Source organism: Salminus brasiliensis, chromosome 9 (genome assembly GCF_030463535.1).
Source record: "Salminus brasiliensis chromosome 9, fSalBra1.hap2, whole genome shotgun sequence".
Taxonomy (NCBI): domain Eukaryota; kingdom Metazoa; phylum Chordata; class Actinopteri; order Characiformes; family Bryconidae; genus Salminus; species Salminus brasiliensis.
The window spans coordinates 30,910,178-30,927,668 of NC_132886.1; the positions used below are offsets into that span (position 1 = coordinate 30,910,178).

Below are 17,491 nucleotides of genomic sequence, written 5' to 3' on the forward strand. Positions count from 1 at the left end.
CTCGGTCTGAAGACTACTCAAACATCAATCGTGCACAATTTAACCTCCACCACATTATATCACATCAAGGTCAGAAAAAAATAAAAAATAAAAAAATAATAAAAAATATATATAAAACAATGCAAGTCTAAAAAAAACAGGTCCAAATAAAGAGTGAAATAAGAATGAAGAATGGTGTGACTTATTTTTAAAACTAACAAAAACAAACGTGAAGGTCTTTTGGAGATTTCACGGAAAGTAAATAAAGGATATAATTATATTTCTGTAAGAAATAGTTCAATATTATTTCCCAGTAAAAAGAAATCCTGCCTAGTAAATTATTAATATGAAAGTAAAAACAATATCAACACAATATCAACAATATATCAATATCTTTATTGCCAGGATGAAGATTACAATGCTTGCTTGCTGTGGCAGAACTTGAAGTGTCCCACTGGACTTGTTCAGGGGCTTCTTCCACTAGATTTCACAATAAAAGTCAGCCAGCGATTTGTCCTTGACACACATTGAAAAATTGTTTGAATAAATATATATTCCAAAAAAAATTTTTGGTCTTCAAAAAAAAAATTTACAAAGCAAATTAAATAGTTTTCATTCATTCCTTTTTTTCACATGCATGAAGGAGATTTTTATTAAAATGATTTAACTGAGGAATCATCCTTAAGCATCCTCACTTGTATATAAAATGTGTGTGAATAATAAATTCAGCACATTGTAATATCTGTAGTAATACCAAATATGGTGTGGTATACCAGCTCCAGTTTATGTGGAGCTGGTCTCTCCCTATTCCTCCCATTACACCAAAAAAGGACTACAAACACTAGATGGTGCTCCTGAGTAAATTATGTTTGAACAGGGCTGAATGGGATTAAACAGCTAAAAATCTTAATAAAATGTTTATTTAGTCTTTCAGGCAGGATTGAGATTTGGCTTAGCATTCTGCCTACCGAGTGCTGACTGGCTGGCCAGCTGATCCGATCATTTGCTGTTGCCACTCACTGATGTCTTGAATAAACATCCATGTCAGAAAGACTGAAGTTTAAAAATGTTTAATAGTCTGACAACAGTGTTGGAATATTTGTTCAGTTGTGTGCAGTCTGTGTAAACTATATTAATTAATTAATAATTAAGTTAAATTTTCTGTTGTTATTAAACAGCTACATTTGCAGCTATATTGTATTTCACCTCTTTGGTATTGAATGGGTATGATTTTAATACCTTTAGCAGTATGTCCCAATTTGTGACAGTATCATATTCATCTGGTCACTTAATTAATTTATATTTATATCATAATAAAACTCATAAAATTCATTGTTTAAATAGCACATTAAACAGTTATTTTACAGTCATTTAATGCTTGTGATTGTTGTGCATCTCACAATTCTGTAAATCTATATTTTACAGTGAAGCGCCTACCCACACATACAGCTCCCATGAATGTAGTGTTAGGAGTCTTGGCCAGGGACTCTTATTGATGTAAATATGTGTTCTTTCCTGAATGGGGAATCAAACCCTCTGATGCAGGAAAGGCAGTATTGTTATCCACTACACCAACCACCAATATACTGATTGTGAAGAATGATCATGGATTATTTTCTTATCTAGCACTTCAGACAAGACGTGTTTTCTAGGGACTAAACATGTGAGTATCCTTCAGTATGGGCCAAATATTAATCTGGCTCATCTCTGTTAGGTAAGAATAAAAAGTATACAATTAACCCATTCCCACTCCGTCCACAAACAGATTCTTTCATAGCAACTGGCACGTCACAAGAAAGTTTTAGCGCTTGGAGTGTGCACGCAGTGTTCAACCTGAAGAGTTTAGGTTGGCTTGTTTAAACACCAAAAACATTTGACTCCATTTCAACCAAACATTTGGTTCTAGTCTAAAATGCTATGATGTTGTTGCCAATCGAAACAAGGCAGATTGGAAACAACAATGTATTTGCCACTATGCCAGCATTAGCATGACCAAAAAGGTCATCCTAACAGCATATAAAATAAATATAACACATGTATTTGAGCTATTCTGACGAATACTAAACAATGTGCTACAATTTCTCATTATGTTCAATGTAATGTTTCCAGTATGTAAAGCCTCCCCATCTTAATTTGTGAACAGGAAATGGATAGATTAATTTGTCAAGTTAATGAAAAAATGAAATGATATTATGTCATTGTGGCAAGTGACATTATCTTCATCTATCATATTGAGAGGTTGTTGTAAGAAAATGATTTACTTGTTTTAAAAAGTCATTTTTTATAAAGTCCAATACTCTTATTCTATTTTAGATCTTGTTATTATTATTATTATTATTATTATTATTATTATTATTATTATTACTATATTTCTATTATTCTTGTTTTACATATTAGTTATTAATATATTAGCTAGTAATAACTTTGGATTATTTGTTTTAAAAAGTATAGTTGAATTCATTATTAGAGCCTGTGGTTTTATTTATTGACTTTTATGTGTGAAAAATATTTGTAGAGGCTAGAAATGTAGCTGAGACCAGAGGTCTGGTTTTCAGGTGGAAGTGCCTTTAACCCAATTTCCAAAATCAACAAAAGAAAGTCCACACCAGTGGGGAAGTGACCGGACGTTCTGTGATTCCAAAGGATCGTGATTTTGTGAAATTGGGTTTAAACCTGTCCAATTAGATATTTTTGCAGTGGAATATGGAGAGATTCAGCTAAGCCCCTGGACTTTACTGGTAAAACTATAGGCCTTAACATGGCAGATTAACTACCAACATAATTAGGAAGTGACATAGGAATGAACCAGGAATTTCCAAAATGTGTTTTTTTTTTTCGTTTGAGTAATAAACAAAACATCCCTCTGGGCCTTACTTAAGATCCTGGATACATCACCAATGCAATGGGAAGGAATTGCTGAACAGGGACCTTGAAGGCTCATACCAGGCACTGATCCACACCACTGCCTGCTGCACCTGAGTAAAGTATGCACTTGAGCGGCAGAGTTTCATGCCAGCACAAACACAATGAAGTTTTAAAAGATGAAGAAACATCAAGAAACGTCTACAGTAACTAATGACTCACTCACTACTTTTAAGGTTTCTTAAAGGTTTTAGATTGAGTGCCCAAAGCCACTTCACAAGTCTCACATTTTTTGTGAGGTCAGAAGAGCTCTGTCAGTTTCCAGGGGATCAGGAGATCCAGCTTGAAGGCAGTTAAGGGTTTGTTGTTGGTGCGATGATGATGTTCCTATAGTAAGTTGTCCATTTGGACAGCATGGGAGATTAGACAGTAATCACACCATGCTGACTGTGTCAGTAGCTCCTTTTGCAGGCCTTTTTGGAAAGTGAGACCCTGTTTACATCTGGTCACTTCATGCGTCTTGAGTATCAGGATTGTGTCTGGATGAGGCCAAGACACATTCAAATAATAAGCATGTCCAAATCTGATCACAAATCCGATCACTCAAACCATTTTCAGGAGGTGGACTGAGATGCAATTGAGACACATGTTAGGGCAGTGTAAACACATCTGTCTCAGTAAGATGCATTCAAAACCCCAAACCCCTCCCGTTGCAACTGGAACACCAATAATAACTGCAGCGCAACAAGCAAACCAAGCTGTGCCCATATACATTACCCTGTCAGCATATGAATAAATGCAAAATCTAAGGATCTCAGTCCTGCAAGTCTCCTGATGCTTCCCAACACAAACATTATCCTCCCTGAGGTTATCTCTGGTTATCGCACTGTATTGCACTGTGAGTTGAATTTGTTGTTCTTAACTCGTTTAGTAATTTTAGATTTATGGTGAATGACAAGGAGAACTGGTGTCCATTTCCTTCTGGCTGGCTGCTGTTCAGATGGACACAGTGTTGTTGCCACTGTTGTAGGTGCTGTAACTGTTGCTGCTGATTCATAAATTGACCACACAGGCAACTGTTGTTATTGTTGTTGTTATTGTCATGCTTGTTTTCTGGTTCTTACATTTACATTTAATAATGCAGAACAAAAAAAAAAAAAACATGCAGTGGTACAAGTGCTTTGTGTAGTACAATTCTAAGAAACTGTTGCATTGTTGCCAAAACAAAAACAAATCTCATCTGGATACTTTGGTTTCGTTATGTTTTGTTTTTACAAATATAATATTCAGAATTGTACTTTGAGAAGGTTCTCTATTTAATTTCTCTGTAACCATGTGTACTTTATTTATAGTTTTTAATGATTGTCTATTTTACCATTTAACTGTATAGATTTTATAGTTCATGAAGCATGCATTGAACCAGACAGTGGAAGTTATGCTCTATTTTTCATATATGTTACAATCATGTGTCCAAAGTACTTACTTTTAATTACTTATACTCATCAGTACATTTTTCTGTTTCCATCACAATTTGAATTTGTTCCATCTTTAGATGTCTCACGGTCAGACACATCCAGGACATCCCGCCTCCTTCTTAACATCAGCTACTGTCCTAGCCATAGCAACTGCGCCTCCATGTAAGTAACGAATACATGTATTTCGAACTTCTTGTCTCTGAAATGAAAACATTTGGGCAAATCTTTTACTCTCCCATCATTAAGAGCAATTTGTACACAACAGCAGATTATCTTTACAGTACACAGCTACTGCATATGAATTAATGGATGGAGAACCTACCTTCGGGACATCTTTATTCTTAGCACAGTCAATAAGTTCTCCACCAATGTTCCTACACACAACACAGTCAATCCAGGGCTTCATGAAAGAAAATAGAAGGTGTAAATTGAGATTGATAGAGTTGGGTACATCACACAAATAAAAGACACTTCCAAATGTAACAGGACTTTTATTCAATCTTTTATTTATTTATTTATTTATTTATTTATTATTATTAGTAGTAGTAGTAGTAGTATTATTATTATTATTAGTAGTAGTAGTACTAGTTTAAAGGTATCTTTGAACTATTAGTCTATTCTAACTAGCTAAGGTTTTCTTGAGTAAATAGCAAAGCACTTTGTAAGTCGTTCTGGATAAGATCGTCTGCTAAATGCCGTAAATGTAAATGTAAATATAATTGTAGTAGTAGTAGTGCTGATCAGGTAGTGGCAAATAAACCCTGTTACATTTTGAAGACATTCAAAGAGAATTCTCACCCGCCCGTTTCCCTTGAGACCACATTCCTTTCTGTGCTTGTATCCACTCTCACTTTCTGCCACAGGACACACAGTTGTCTTCAATTCCACCCTGACATAGTAGTTCATACTGATCTATAAAAAGAAAAAATCTTTTGTCAACTTACTTTCCAGGCGTGTTTAAATGCTTTGATTTTGAGTATGTTGTCCCTGTCACACAAAAACTCCATCTCCATTTTTGATGTTTTTCACTTTTTCATGTTTTTCACATAATTTGAAGACAGACAGTTGTTCTTTACATTGTGTTTAAATTTCACAATGAATGAATTATTGTTCAACTTTGAAACTCCAAAAAGCTTAAAAGGGTTCATCCAGCCTTAAACGCAGCACAGAAGTGTCAATATCTCATATATCATTGTCATTCTAAATCGTACCAAAATCATCAAAAGGATTTGGAGCAAAATTTGGGATTTTAGAATTTTCTGAATCTATCATTTCTATATATGTCCAACATCTCTTATTCAGGCACAACATTAAAGTGCCTGATTGATCTTTAATCTTAGAAGAAGAGAAGTGCACCTACCACTGCATTCCCTTTGAGTGACACAAAATTAATGTGCTGATTGAGATCCTTGAACTGCTTATTTGCTTGAATGATGGCCTTGTCCACAAATATCCGGACCGGACTATTTAAACTGTCGTACCTATCCTGCGTCTCAGTGGAACCGAGCAGGACCACAGCAGAGAGCAGTAACAGGCTCAGTAGACTCTTCATCATGCTCTTCAGGACTGAACAGTGTGTGTGACAGGCTCTCTGTGTGCATCGACATGGGCTAAACATTAACTTACCTCACTTAACCCCACCTTATTTTAAAGGGAGAACAGGATACAACACCATGGAAGGCATAATATATGTACATCAAACCAGATGCTTAAACATCTTTCCACCAAAACTACATAATACACAACAATCGAAAGTGGCCTGCCTGTATCATGCCAATACCTGCATTTGGAATTAGACTGTAATAATTAATAAGGGTACAACACATGTGATGCAAGTTTTATTTAATTGGGGTTTTCTGAAGTTAACACAGGCTTGCAATTGTGCATATGGGGCCAAACATATTCATACCCCCACTTAGATTACAAATTCAGAAAGTTCCAAGTTGTTAGTGATCATTATTGGCTACAGTTTGACAGCACTCATTTGATCTACCAACACAGAGCACAATGGGAAAGTTCAAGAAGCTCAGTGCAGGTCTTGGAAGGTTGATTATAGATTTACAGGAGTCAGAAACGTCTTTTGGAACAACCAAAGAAGCACCAAGGCCTGTGATGTGGAAGTGGAAGCAGCTGGAACACCAGTCTCGCTGTCTGCAGAAGTTTTCCGTACATTTGCTAGTTTTCCGAGAAGACTCAAGAAAGCCAAAAGTGAAGGAATGCTAGGCTAAAAGCTACCCTGGTTACAATCTCTTTAGTTAGCTAACTGCACACTGCCCTGAGAGGTCACAGAGAGAACAGAACTATCTGATAAGACTCAGAAATACTACAGTTTCCATTAAAGTGTTAAAACCTAAGATACAGTGACATAATCCAGCCAATAAAAGCAGAGCTTATCATTGTTTTCTTTACATATCTACCAGAAAAGGAAGAAACTGCATGTTCTAAGGCAAAACAACAGCCCTTTTTTAAATTTTATACATTGTAAAAAGAAGGAATGTACTGCCAAACTCAGCAACACCAAAACACAATATTTTTCAGAATCAGAATCAAAAATACTTTATTGATCCCAGGAGGGAAATTGCAGTTGTTACAGTTGTAACCATTCATGTAAGAATAAATACTCTGTACAATAAATAAAAAAGAGAAAGAATGAAATATGTACATGTTTATACATTATATGAATATAATAAAGTGGCAAAGTGGTGGTAACTGTGATCATAAATATAGAACATGCTGTATAAAGCAGTTCAAGTATTGCACCTCTGAAATTATTTCACAAATAAACAGTAGAATTATTGAGTATTTCACAATTGAACAATAAGGGAGGAGTTACAGAGTTTAATAGAGGAGTTATAGAGTTTGATACAGGTAGGAATGATTTGAATTAAAGCCTGAATTAAAGATGAAAGTCTACATTTCAATGGTTGCATCATTTCAAATACAATATAGTGTGCCGAAGCAAAATTGCATTGTTGTCCAACTACTTATGGATCTAAATGTATGTGGAAATGGTCAACATGTGCTAGCTCTAGCAGCCACATGTTATGTCCAGCCAAATTAATAATATGCCAGCATTACACCATTATATTGCACTTGTGCAGCACAGAAATAGAGGCAAATTCAATAAAATTTAAATGTATTCATACATTGCTTTTCACAATGAATGTTACAAAGCAAATTTACAGAGATCCGGGTCCGAGTGTCTTTTGAGCAAGCCAGTGGTGAAAGTGGTGGAGAAAAAATACCATCAGATGAGAGGAAAACACAAAAACTATTAAAACAAATATACATGAAATGAGAGATTGGGAATAATGTTTATTAATAATAATAATGTAAAATTGAAACATTTGTCATGTTTTAAAAGATGCTGAATGGTCGTCAGTACAATTTGGCTTTACAAACACTTTTTTCTTGGTTTTCCAATTCACCTTCTTCAGGGTCTCAAAGTTAGACACATCCAATGCATCCAACTTTCTGCTTAATATTTCCACCTTTCTGGAACAACAATGATGTTCCTCCATTATGGTAGTCCTGCAGACACAATTTCCGATCATGTCTTTCCTAAAAGGAGAACAATCAGCATATTTGTAATATTGTACTAATCAGGAGCAAATGTGGAACCAGTAACAGATGATATCTTTAGTCTGAAAACTGTATGCATTGAATCTACTGTAGCTGCTGTACTTAAGCAGCTGGGTGAAGGTGAAGAATTGTATTGTATGGATATGTGTTTAAAAACTTACTTTGACATCCATCTGTTTTGCACAGTCCATAAATGCAGTACCATTTGCTAGTTTACACATAAGGCAGTCAATCCAGGGCTTTAACAAAATAGATGAGTTATTAGCAAGCATCAGAGATTTACAACCTTTTTGAGATTTTGTAATGTTTGCTGTTTTTTTTTTACATCCAAAACACAGTCTGTTTACACACTGATTAATGAGTAAGTGAATAAAATGAACTTTGCCTAACCAATGTTTAGTGAGTCAGGAGAGATACACATGCTCATTTTTTTATCCAACCCCTACCCACCGTTTTAGGTTTTTGTTGAACACATTCGTCTCTATGTCCAAATGGCTTGGTGCGATCCTTTCTGCAGTCAGTGACTACCAGACGAACATTTACATACCAGTTATTGCTGGAAATCTGTGGAGAAATATAACAAGTCAGAGTCAATATAAAAGTCAGACTTATTGGTCTTATTCATTCCTGTTTTAACATATCAGTCAATGTAGTTATAAATTTTTTTAAAATCTTTAAAAAAAAAATAATCAGACTTTATGACACACCGCAGTCTGTTACTCCAACAATGTATTAAAATTCTCAGTTGTTTAACATAGGTCAGAACCCCACTTCCATTCATAACAGCAACAGACAAAAATGAACAGCTACTTACTGTTGGCTCGGACACAAATGATTCAAAGGCAACATGATAAGGACCCCCAAATTTATTATTGGCATCAACCAGTGCCTTGTCAATGTGTGTTCTACAATCTTCCGGCAAGCTTCTGTAGTTATTCCATTCCTGAGTAGAAAGCTGCAGAATCACAGCTAAAACCAGCAGCAGCAGTTTCAGTGCAGCACCCATCTTGCTCTTCATGTGTGTGTAATAGTTTCTAACGTCTGAACTCAGACTCTCACATGGTCAACAAACCACAAGCCATGTACAGGCAGTGGAAGGAGGGCTCTGACACACTGTACACGCATAAGCTGTTCACACTGTACGTTCTGTAGATGTTAAACCATGACAGCAAAGGACTGTTAAACTCTAAAAAGATTTAATGTAGTTTCTTATACTGTGAAGTTCCATAAAAAACATATCAGCCAAAACACATATTTTAATACATTTCTGCAAGAATATGTGATAGGACATTATTCCAATGTTAAATACTTTTTCACTGTGCTTATAACATAAATATTTTGTAAATATACATTTTATTGTCATTTTTGCATTTATTTATTTGGTACATAATTCTCACCACAAAATACTGTTAACTTTGGTTGTGGTTATTGTAAAAAGAAAAAAAGAAAAAAGAAAGAACATTTTTTGACAATTTACAATACTGGCATTTTACAGACTTTCATTGTAAAATAGTCACAATATACAGTGCCCTCCATAATTATTGGCACCCCTGGTTAAGATGTGTTCTTTAGCTTCTAATAAATTGAGTTTTTTTCTAAATAATATAGGACCACGATGGAAAAAAGAGTAAAATCCAACCTTTAACTCAAGTGAATTTTAAGGGGGAAAAAAAATCCCTGACTAAGAAATAATTATTCTTCATAAAATCACCTGTTCCACAATTATTGGCACCCCTAACATTTCTTAGGAAATAAATGTAATTAAAGTATTTCTGTCAATTCTACAGTAGTTTACGAAGTTGATCAGAGTATGTAGGAACATTTAATTAGTAATTCACAACTTCCTGTTTCCCTGGGGTATAAATATGACGTGACACAGAGGCCATTTCTCTTCAACATGGGAAAGACAAAGGAACATACCATTCAAGTAAGGCAGATGTGTGTTGACCTCCACAAGTCAGGCAATGGCTACAAGAAAATAGCCACTCACCTCCACCTGTCCATATCTACTGTCAGAGGAATTATTAAGAAGTTTAAAACAACTGGAACAGTGGTAAACAAGCCTGGACGAGGACGCACGTTTATTCTGCCACCACGCACAGTGAGGAGGATGATAAGAGAAATAAAAAGGTCTCTAAAGCTCACTGTTACAGAATTGCAACAAATGGTAGCTTCTTGGGGTCACAAAGTCTCCAAAACAACCATCAGGCGCTATCTGCATGCCAACAAGCTGTTTGGGAGGCATGCACGGAAAAAACCTTTTCTCACTCACAATCATAAATGCAAACGTTTGGAGTTTGCTAAGCAGTACTGGAACTTCAACTGGGACTGTGTGCTTTGGTCAGATAAAACCAAGATAGAGCTTTTTGGCAACAAATGCTCTAAGTGGGTCTCGCGTAACACAAGAGCTGCGTATGCAGAAAAGCACCTCATGCCCACTGTGAAATATGGGGGAGGATCAGTGATGCTGTGGGCCTGTTTCTCTTCCAAAGGCCCTGGGAACCTTGTTAGGGTGCATGGCATCATGAATGCTTTGAAATACCAGGACATTTTAAAACAAAATCTGGTGGCTTCTGCCCAAAAGCTGAAGAAGGGTCGTCACTGGGTCTTTCAGCAAGATAATGACCCAAAACATATGGCCAAATCTACACAGAAATGGTTCACCACACACAGAATCAAGCTCCTCCCATGGCCATCTCAGTCCCCAGACCTCAACCCCATTGAAAACCTGTGGGGTGAGCTGAAGAGGAGAGGACCCAGGTCGCTGGATGATTTAGAGAGATTGTGCAAAGAGGAATGGGCAAAGATCCCTCTATCTGTATTCTCCCATCTTGTGAAACATTATAAGAGAAGATTAGGTGCTGTTTTGTTGGCAAAAGGGGGTTGTACAAAGTATTAACATCAGGGGTGCCAATAATTGTGGCACACATGATTTGATGTTAAACAATTATTTCTTAATGTGGATTTTTTTTCCTACTGAATAAATTTACTTAAGTTAAAGGTTGGATTTTACTCTTTTTTCCATCGTGGTCCTATATTATTTAGAAAAAAACTCAATTTATTAGAAGCTAAAGAACACATCTTAACCAGGGGTGCCAATAATTATGGAGGGCACTGTATAATATAAATGTTTTGGCCACTGCATTTGTTTACAATACATTACTAATAAAAAAGTCATATTATATATAACAGTGAACAATGTGATTTTGCATTTATTTTTATGTCAGACGTGAATACACTAGTTTTTGCTCTACAGAATCATATAGAAAATGTTTGGTGGAATTTAAAGAAGGTGGTTGCAGCAGCAAACCCAAGAATATTAGTGAACTGAAGATGATTCAGAAAGGCTGCCAGAAGCTTGTGTCTGGGTATGCATCATTTATACAGCTGGCCATAGCAGCAGAAGGGTGCTCTTTTAAGTAGTAAAGGCGCTCTTCACGAAGTGGTTGAATAATTGTGAAACTGCAGTAGTCATCAAAAGCAGCATTTTGTGGTGAATTTGAAGAACTACCACAATAACCACTTGTTCTATTAGTTGTGTTGAAAAAAGAAGTTTCAGTATTGTTCTTCTTTAATTGGTTTATTACAAACAGCTGAAAGTTTGAATTACGAACTGTAGCGTGAAATAATTCTCATTATTATGATCATTGATTTGAAAAACACACACTAGGAGAGCTTTTCACTGAAAGAATGCCCTGAACCTGCAGTGGTCTTTGACTTCCTCTTATCTCTCCACTTCTTTCTCCAAGTTTGTTTTTCTGTTTCACTAAAACCTGCTACTTTCATTTCACCCTTCTTCTTTGGCCTCTCATTTTCATTTTACCATTTTTCTACGTATTATGTTTCTTTTTCTTTTTTTGCAGTTAGAAAATGTGAGTAAAGATACAATATCAAACAACATTTGTGTTGATTTTTTTTATTTTGGCTGAAACTACTGAAATACACACAAGAAAGTCAACCCCTCTGGAATTTCTACATTATTAATAAAACATGATTTGATCATTATGTTGCATGTGGCTGAAACAAACCGTACACATTCAGGACAAGAAAATCTACCTGTTGATACTCCGCTTATAAGTAGGTGTCTTGTAAAGATCACTCTAGAAGTACAACAGGCAATCTAGAAAGAGGTGAGAAAGAACACAAAGGTAACAGTAAAAGACCTACAGACAATTCTACAAACTGCTAAGCTTTTATTATTAGAGAAACGCTGAACAAGAATGATGTTTATAAAAGGACAACACTAAGATAGCCACTGTGGTCCAAAAAACAAACAAAACCATCTCTCTTCCACAAGCCCACCTGGATGTTTCACAATGCTTCTGGAAAAATGTTTTATGGACAAATGAGACAAAAGCGGAACACATGCACTAGAATTACACTGCACACAGAAACCAAAATCTCATTTCAGCTGTGAAGCATGGTGGAGGGAGCATCATAGTTTTGGGCTGCCTCTGGGTATGGAAGCTTTGCGATTACTGAGAGATCAATTAATTACAAATTTTCCAGGAGAATGCAAGGACAGCAGTCCATGACCTTAAGGTGAAGACACTTTGGGTGATGAAACAAGACAATGACCCAAAGCGCACAAGTAAACCAACTAAAGAATGGTTTAATAAAAGGAGACTTGTGTTTTTGAAAGTCCTGACCTTAACCCTATGGAGATGCCATGACCAGACCTGGAAAGGGCTGTGCATAAAGAGGCAAGCCAGATATATTGATCAACTGAAACACATTTGCAGGGAGGAATTGCCCAAAATATCTCCTAAATGTGGAAATCTCATTTACAGCTACAGGAACTGTTTGGTGGAGGATTGCTGAAAGAGAGAGCTTTAGAGGTTATTCAATTAAATGAACTTTTGCTGGCCTGCAGTCTGGATGTCTACACAACGTTCTTAATAAAAACTTACTTCATAATCAGACCAAATATCATTATAATCAATTCAGAAACCCAGGTCATTCCAAAAAGTTCCTTTATTTATTCCTGGAACTGTACAATTTTCAGAAACAGCAAAAAATAGGGTCATAAGGGTGAACTGGTTTTTCATATTATAAATAATCATTTTTTCAATTATATTAAGTTTTACACACTCAAGACTGCCACAATTTTGCTTTACAATAAGTATTAAGTATGTTCAACACCCACAATAGAACTACAGAGGCCCTCTGGTGTCTATTACTTGTACATGACCTATTGTTTAACACCAAAAAAAAGTGCTAATATTTGCACCTGCAGCGGTTGATAGTAGAGCTCCAGCTTAGACAAGTTAATAAAAAACATAATGTATAAATTTCCCTTATTACTTTAGTATTTTTTTATTATTATTTTAAAACTGTACAGAGAAGCAGTACTGTATTTGAAGGTGTACACAGAAGCATTAGGAATAAAGGATGTGCCAATCATGTTCAGATTTACTTATTATTCGGTCCTTTGTGTTTTCACTTCGTTTGGATTTTGTTGTAATGTGGAAATGAAGGGTAGAGGAGACTGAGAGCAGTTTAAACTGTAGGTTCTTTATTACTGATCACACAGTTGCACCTGATTACTATTTATCAAATCACAAACACAGTTCTGATTCCATAAAGTATAAAAGTATAAAAGTTAAAGGTGTTAGTTACATACAACCCCAGTCGTACGCCATCATGCACACTGGCATCTGGATAACTAACAATAGCCTGTTTTTCGGTATGAAGAAGCGCAACTGTTTCATGCAGTCTCCACACATACCCTACATCCTTTTTGTGTTAGTTCCAAGAAAACTTGTTTCCAAAAATACGACTCTACTTCCCTTCAGGTTAGTTTCAAGACAACATGCTTCCAAAATTATGATTCTACTTCTCTTTATGTTAGTTTCAGAACAACATGTTTTCAAAGATATGATTAAACATAATATCTGTTTGAATATCTGAGAATATCTGTTTGTATCGCTGAACATGGACGTGGCACTGCAAAACAAGAGTGTGAAGTCCTATAAATTGGATTGAGTGCAGGCATGCAGGACGTCCCACACGTCGTCTCATCATGTTTTTGTTTTTTTTCATATGTGAAGCATCAGACGTCTCAAAATCAGACACATCCAATACATCCGAACGTCTCTTCTTTCTCTGTTCCAGTCTTCTGGGACAGCGCAGTTCCACTGCCATGGTGGTACACTGAACACTCATCGCGAATTGTTTTTCTCTGGAATCAGATCAATAAACACTCTTTACTTTTCCAGACTATACTTTTACTTTAGTGACTGTCTGCATCACTGTATTTACTGCAGCTACAGTATTTAAGCAGATGGGTTGAGGGGAAGAAAGTATTATACATGAATACATTCTAAACTTACGCTGTCAACTTCGGCTTGTTTTGCACAGTCAATGAGTTCACCATTCCCTCTCGTACACACAAGACAGTTAATCCAGGGCTTTATTCCAAAAAAAAAAGTTTAAATGAATATGGGTATTATTGCAATATTTGCACAGTATTTGCAACTTTTTTGATCAATTGTTTCTTGACAATTATTAAAAACAGTAAACTACAACAGCTTAGAAAAGTGAAATCGACTTGCTGATGCCGTTACAGCCAATAATCACTCAAATTTAAATTGTGTATCAGTAAAGAGGTCATACACACCGTTTTAGGTTGTTGTTTAACACATTCATCTCGATGCCCAAATCCTTTCTGATGATCCTTTTTGCACGTAGTGACAAATAGACGCACATTCACATACAGTCTATCCTTGGTAAACTGGTGTTAAAAACAAAGGTACATTAGTGTCAGAGTTAAGCAGCAAAGTAAAGACATGTTAAACAAGAAATGTGGATCGTCCAGCACTATTACTGTTAATCACATGTTTTAGTATTTGTAGTAGTATAGACTTATAGACTAATCTCAAACACATGTGTAGAAACACACAAGAAAAGAATCTGCAACATCAGAGTCTACACACTCAGAACAGCAGAACAAACAGAACAAACACTTACCGATGGTGTGAACAAGACCTTTTCAAAGGCAACATGACGAGGACCCCCAAATTTCTTATTGGCACTGAGCAGTGCTTTATCAATGTGCATTCTGTAGTCTTCAGGTAAGCTTCTGTAGTTATTAAATCCCTGAGCAGAAAGCTGCAGAATCACAGCTGAAAACAGCAGCAGTTTCAGGGCAGCACACATCTTGCTCGTTATGTCTGTGGGGACTGAGCAGCTTCTGATGTCTGAACTTAACAAGTCACACATGAGAACAGGCAGTGAAAGGCGGGCTCTGTTGCTCTCTGAGCAACAGCTGGTTGGCAGGCACAGACAAAAGCTCCACTTGGCAACCCTCCTTATTCTTCCACAGACAGCGTTGGGGAGTTAACTCATTATTTAACTTTGTACAAATGCAAACAACTGAAAAATCATTCACTTAATGAAGCGGCCTATAGAAAAGAGTTCAAACCTAGGACTGCTTTACCAACTCAGCTTTCTATTTTGAGAGGATTGTGAAATTAATAAATTTTTAATACCAATAAAAATGAACACCATCATTACAAAGTAACCACACTGCAAAAACATCATTGTCAACAGCTGCCAGTATTTAACAATAGTTAAAAAGTAGTTGAAGGACACACCCTTCACCTCAGATTTTTTTTTTCATTTCTAAGTACAGACCGGCTTTGCTGTGAAGCTGACAGCTGATGTAGGAGTCTGTCTGTGTAGAGTATGCTTATTTAAATCTGAGAATGCACACACAGAACCAGCATAACATACAACTCTGGTAAAGTCCTGATTGGTGGATTACGGAGAAGTCATGGAAGCCAACTATTATGAGCTGAGATTAGGATAGGAGCTACATTCTCAGGGCCAAGGCTTGCCTCAGGGTTGACTTGCAAAAAGCACCCTGCAAATGTTTGGGCACCCCAAGCAATTTAAACTCTCTAACAGCTTTTACCAAGATCTTAGACCCTAATTCGTTTGTTATGGCTATAGTTTGTTCCCAGTCTTTAGGAAATGCTGGGTGATGCAAATTTGTAAGCATTTATATTATAAATAGTCGGCCCCTGGCTCCAAGTGGCTCACCGGTCTAATGCACCAACACTATGGCCCACGGGTCGCAGGGTTGAAACCTCAAACAATGTCGCTTTGCCATCAGTGGCCAGGTTTAGAGAGAGCCCAATTAGCCATCCTCTCTCCCCTTAACGTTAATCATGGACATGGCACTGCAAAATAAAGGTGTGAAGTCCTATAAATTGGACTGAGTGCAGGCGTGCAGGACGTCCCACACGTTGTCTCATCACAGTTTTGTTTTTCCTTTTCATGTGTGCAGCTTCAGACGTCTCAAATTCAGACACATCCAGTACATCCAAACGTCTCTTCTTTCTCTGTTCCAGTCTTCTGGGACATTGCAGTTCCACTGCCATCGTGAATTGGTCTTCCCTGGAATAAGATCAATAAATACTTCTTACTTTTTCAGATTGAGCCACTAGCTTAGTGACTGCATCGCTGTATCTACTGCAGCTTTTATTTTTAAGCAGATCTGCAGTTTGTTCAATCTTTAAGAAATGCCGGTGGTGCAAATTTAAAAGCATTTATATTATAAATAATCAGACTCTGGCTCCAAGTGGCTTACCGGTCTAATGCACCAACACGCAAGTTCGAATCCCGAGCCATGCTGCTTTGCCATCAGTGGCCAGACTATGAGAGAGCACTATTGGCCACTCTCTCCCCTTAACACTTTAAAAGTGATGTTGGTCGGCACAGGCATCTTTCGGCTGGTACAGTAAAACTGGGGACCTGAAAAAAAGAGGTGGTGGCTGGCTTTGCATGTATCAGAGAAGACATGCGTTAAGTCCTTGCCCTCCTAGTGTCAGAAGTGAGTGCTAGGGTGAGTTTTGCATGGGTGGGTTAGTTGGCAGTACCAAACTGAGAATACAGGGAAAAATCAGAAAAACAAAATAATACATTTTCTGTCTCAAAAACCTCAAATCTTTTCCCCAACAATCAGCAGCCATACGCTCCTCTAAGCAGCTGCCTAGCACTCTGAAAATTACAATTACTGATGCCCACAAAGCAGGAGAAGCCCATAAGAAGAAAGTGTTCAGGTATTAGTTTCCTCATTTTCTTGTGATGTAAGTAAGAAAAGACAGTGAACATCATCCGTAGAAGTCAAGTCTGGAGAACCGAGTACAATCTGCTCATTGGACTGCTAGGATTCCTGTGGACCAATTAAGTTAAAATAGAACTTTTTGTTCACCACAAGCAAGGGCAGGTCCTGCCATATCGCTCCGGATGGACAATTGTGGACAATGGTGTCTAAGGTGATCCATTCAATGGGCAAATTAACATCTATCTAACTAGACAATTGTCAAGTTGCATGGTTTTGGCTCTACAATGACTAAACAATTGACAACTGGTGGTCATCAAAAAAAGTCACTTTGCCTTCACAAATAACTTGGAAGTAAAGCCTTCACACAAACTTCATCAAATAGCATTTTATTTTAGGTGCAGCAAATTCAGAATAAAGATTGACATCGGGGTTGATGTGCAATAAATAAAAGACAACTGAGACAATTAAACAATTGAGGAGATACAGTAATTGCAGTCACAATCCACCCTGGTCATGGGAGTGG

The 17,491-nt window shown here is 36.8% G+C and overlaps 2 protein-coding genes and 1 long non-coding RNA gene across 3 annotated transcripts; all 3 read right to left on the minus strand.

Annotated features, from left to right (window-relative positions):
- Nucleotides 1-4,273: 4,273 nt before the first annotated feature.
- LOC140561696 (uncharacterized) lies at nucleotides 4,274-5,192 on the minus strand. The gene is made up of 3 exons (XR_011980091.1): nucleotides 5,115-5,192; nucleotides 4,639-4,716; nucleotides 4,274-4,515 (listed from the first exon to the last, which is right to left on the minus strand). It is a non-coding gene; the product is annotated as an uncharacterized lncRNA (long non-coding RNA).
- A 2,522-nt stretch (nucleotides 5,193-7,714) lies between these two features.
- LOC140561695 (cystatin-like protein) lies at nucleotides 7,715-8,905 on the minus strand. Its single transcript, XM_072686930.1, has 4 exons — nucleotides 8,713-8,905; nucleotides 8,349-8,462; nucleotides 8,060-8,137; nucleotides 7,715-7,877 (listed from the first exon to the last, which is right to left on the minus strand). Exons 1-4 carry the CDS (start codon nucleotides 8,902-8,904, stop codon nucleotides 7,764-7,766), a joined length of 498 nt encoding a protein of 165 aa, XP_072543031.1. The 5' UTR covers nucleotide 8,905; the 3' UTR covers nucleotides 7,715-7,763.
- Nucleotides 8,906-13,392: 4,487 nt separating this feature from the next.
- LOC140561697 (cystatin-like protein) lies at nucleotides 13,393-15,117 on the minus strand. The gene is made up of 4 exons (XM_072686931.1): nucleotides 14,868-15,117; nucleotides 14,518-14,631; nucleotides 14,231-14,308; nucleotides 13,393-14,079 (listed from the first exon to the last, which is right to left on the minus strand). Exons 1-4 carry the CDS (start codon nucleotides 15,054-15,056, stop codon nucleotides 13,966-13,968), a joined length of 495 nt encoding a protein of 164 aa, XP_072543032.1. The 5' UTR covers nucleotides 15,057-15,117; the 3' UTR covers nucleotides 13,393-13,965.
- Nucleotides 15,118-17,491: the final 2,374 nt, after the last annotated feature.

Excerpts from the sequence above, each read along its gene's own strand:
- LOC140561697 (XM_072686931.1), bottom strand. The coding sequence starts at position 15,056 with ATGTGTGCTGCCCTGAAACTGCTGCTGTTTTCAGCTGTGATTCTGCAG. Across the intron at positions 14,632-14,867 it reads AGGTCTTGTTCACACCATCG|TTTACCAAGGATAGACTGTA; the intron begins GTAAGTGTTTGT and ends TTTTAACACCAG. Across the intron at positions 14,080-14,230 it reads AACAAGCCGAAGTTGACAGC|AGAAAAACAATTCGCGATGA; the intron begins GTAAGTTTAGAA and ends ATCTGATTCCAG.
- LOC140561695 (XM_072686930.1), bottom strand. The coding sequence starts at position 8,904 with ATGGGTGCTGCACTGAAACTGCTGCTGCTGGTTTTAGCTGTGATTCTG. Across the intron at positions 8,138-8,348 it reads TTCAACAAAAACCTAAAACG|CCCTGGATTGACTGCCTTAT; the intron begins GTGGGTAGGGGT and ends ATTTTGTTAAAG. Across the intron at positions 7,878-8,059 it reads CAAAACAGATGGATGTCAAA|GAAAGACATGATCGGAAATT; the intron begins GTAAGTTTTTAA and ends TTCTCCTTTTAG.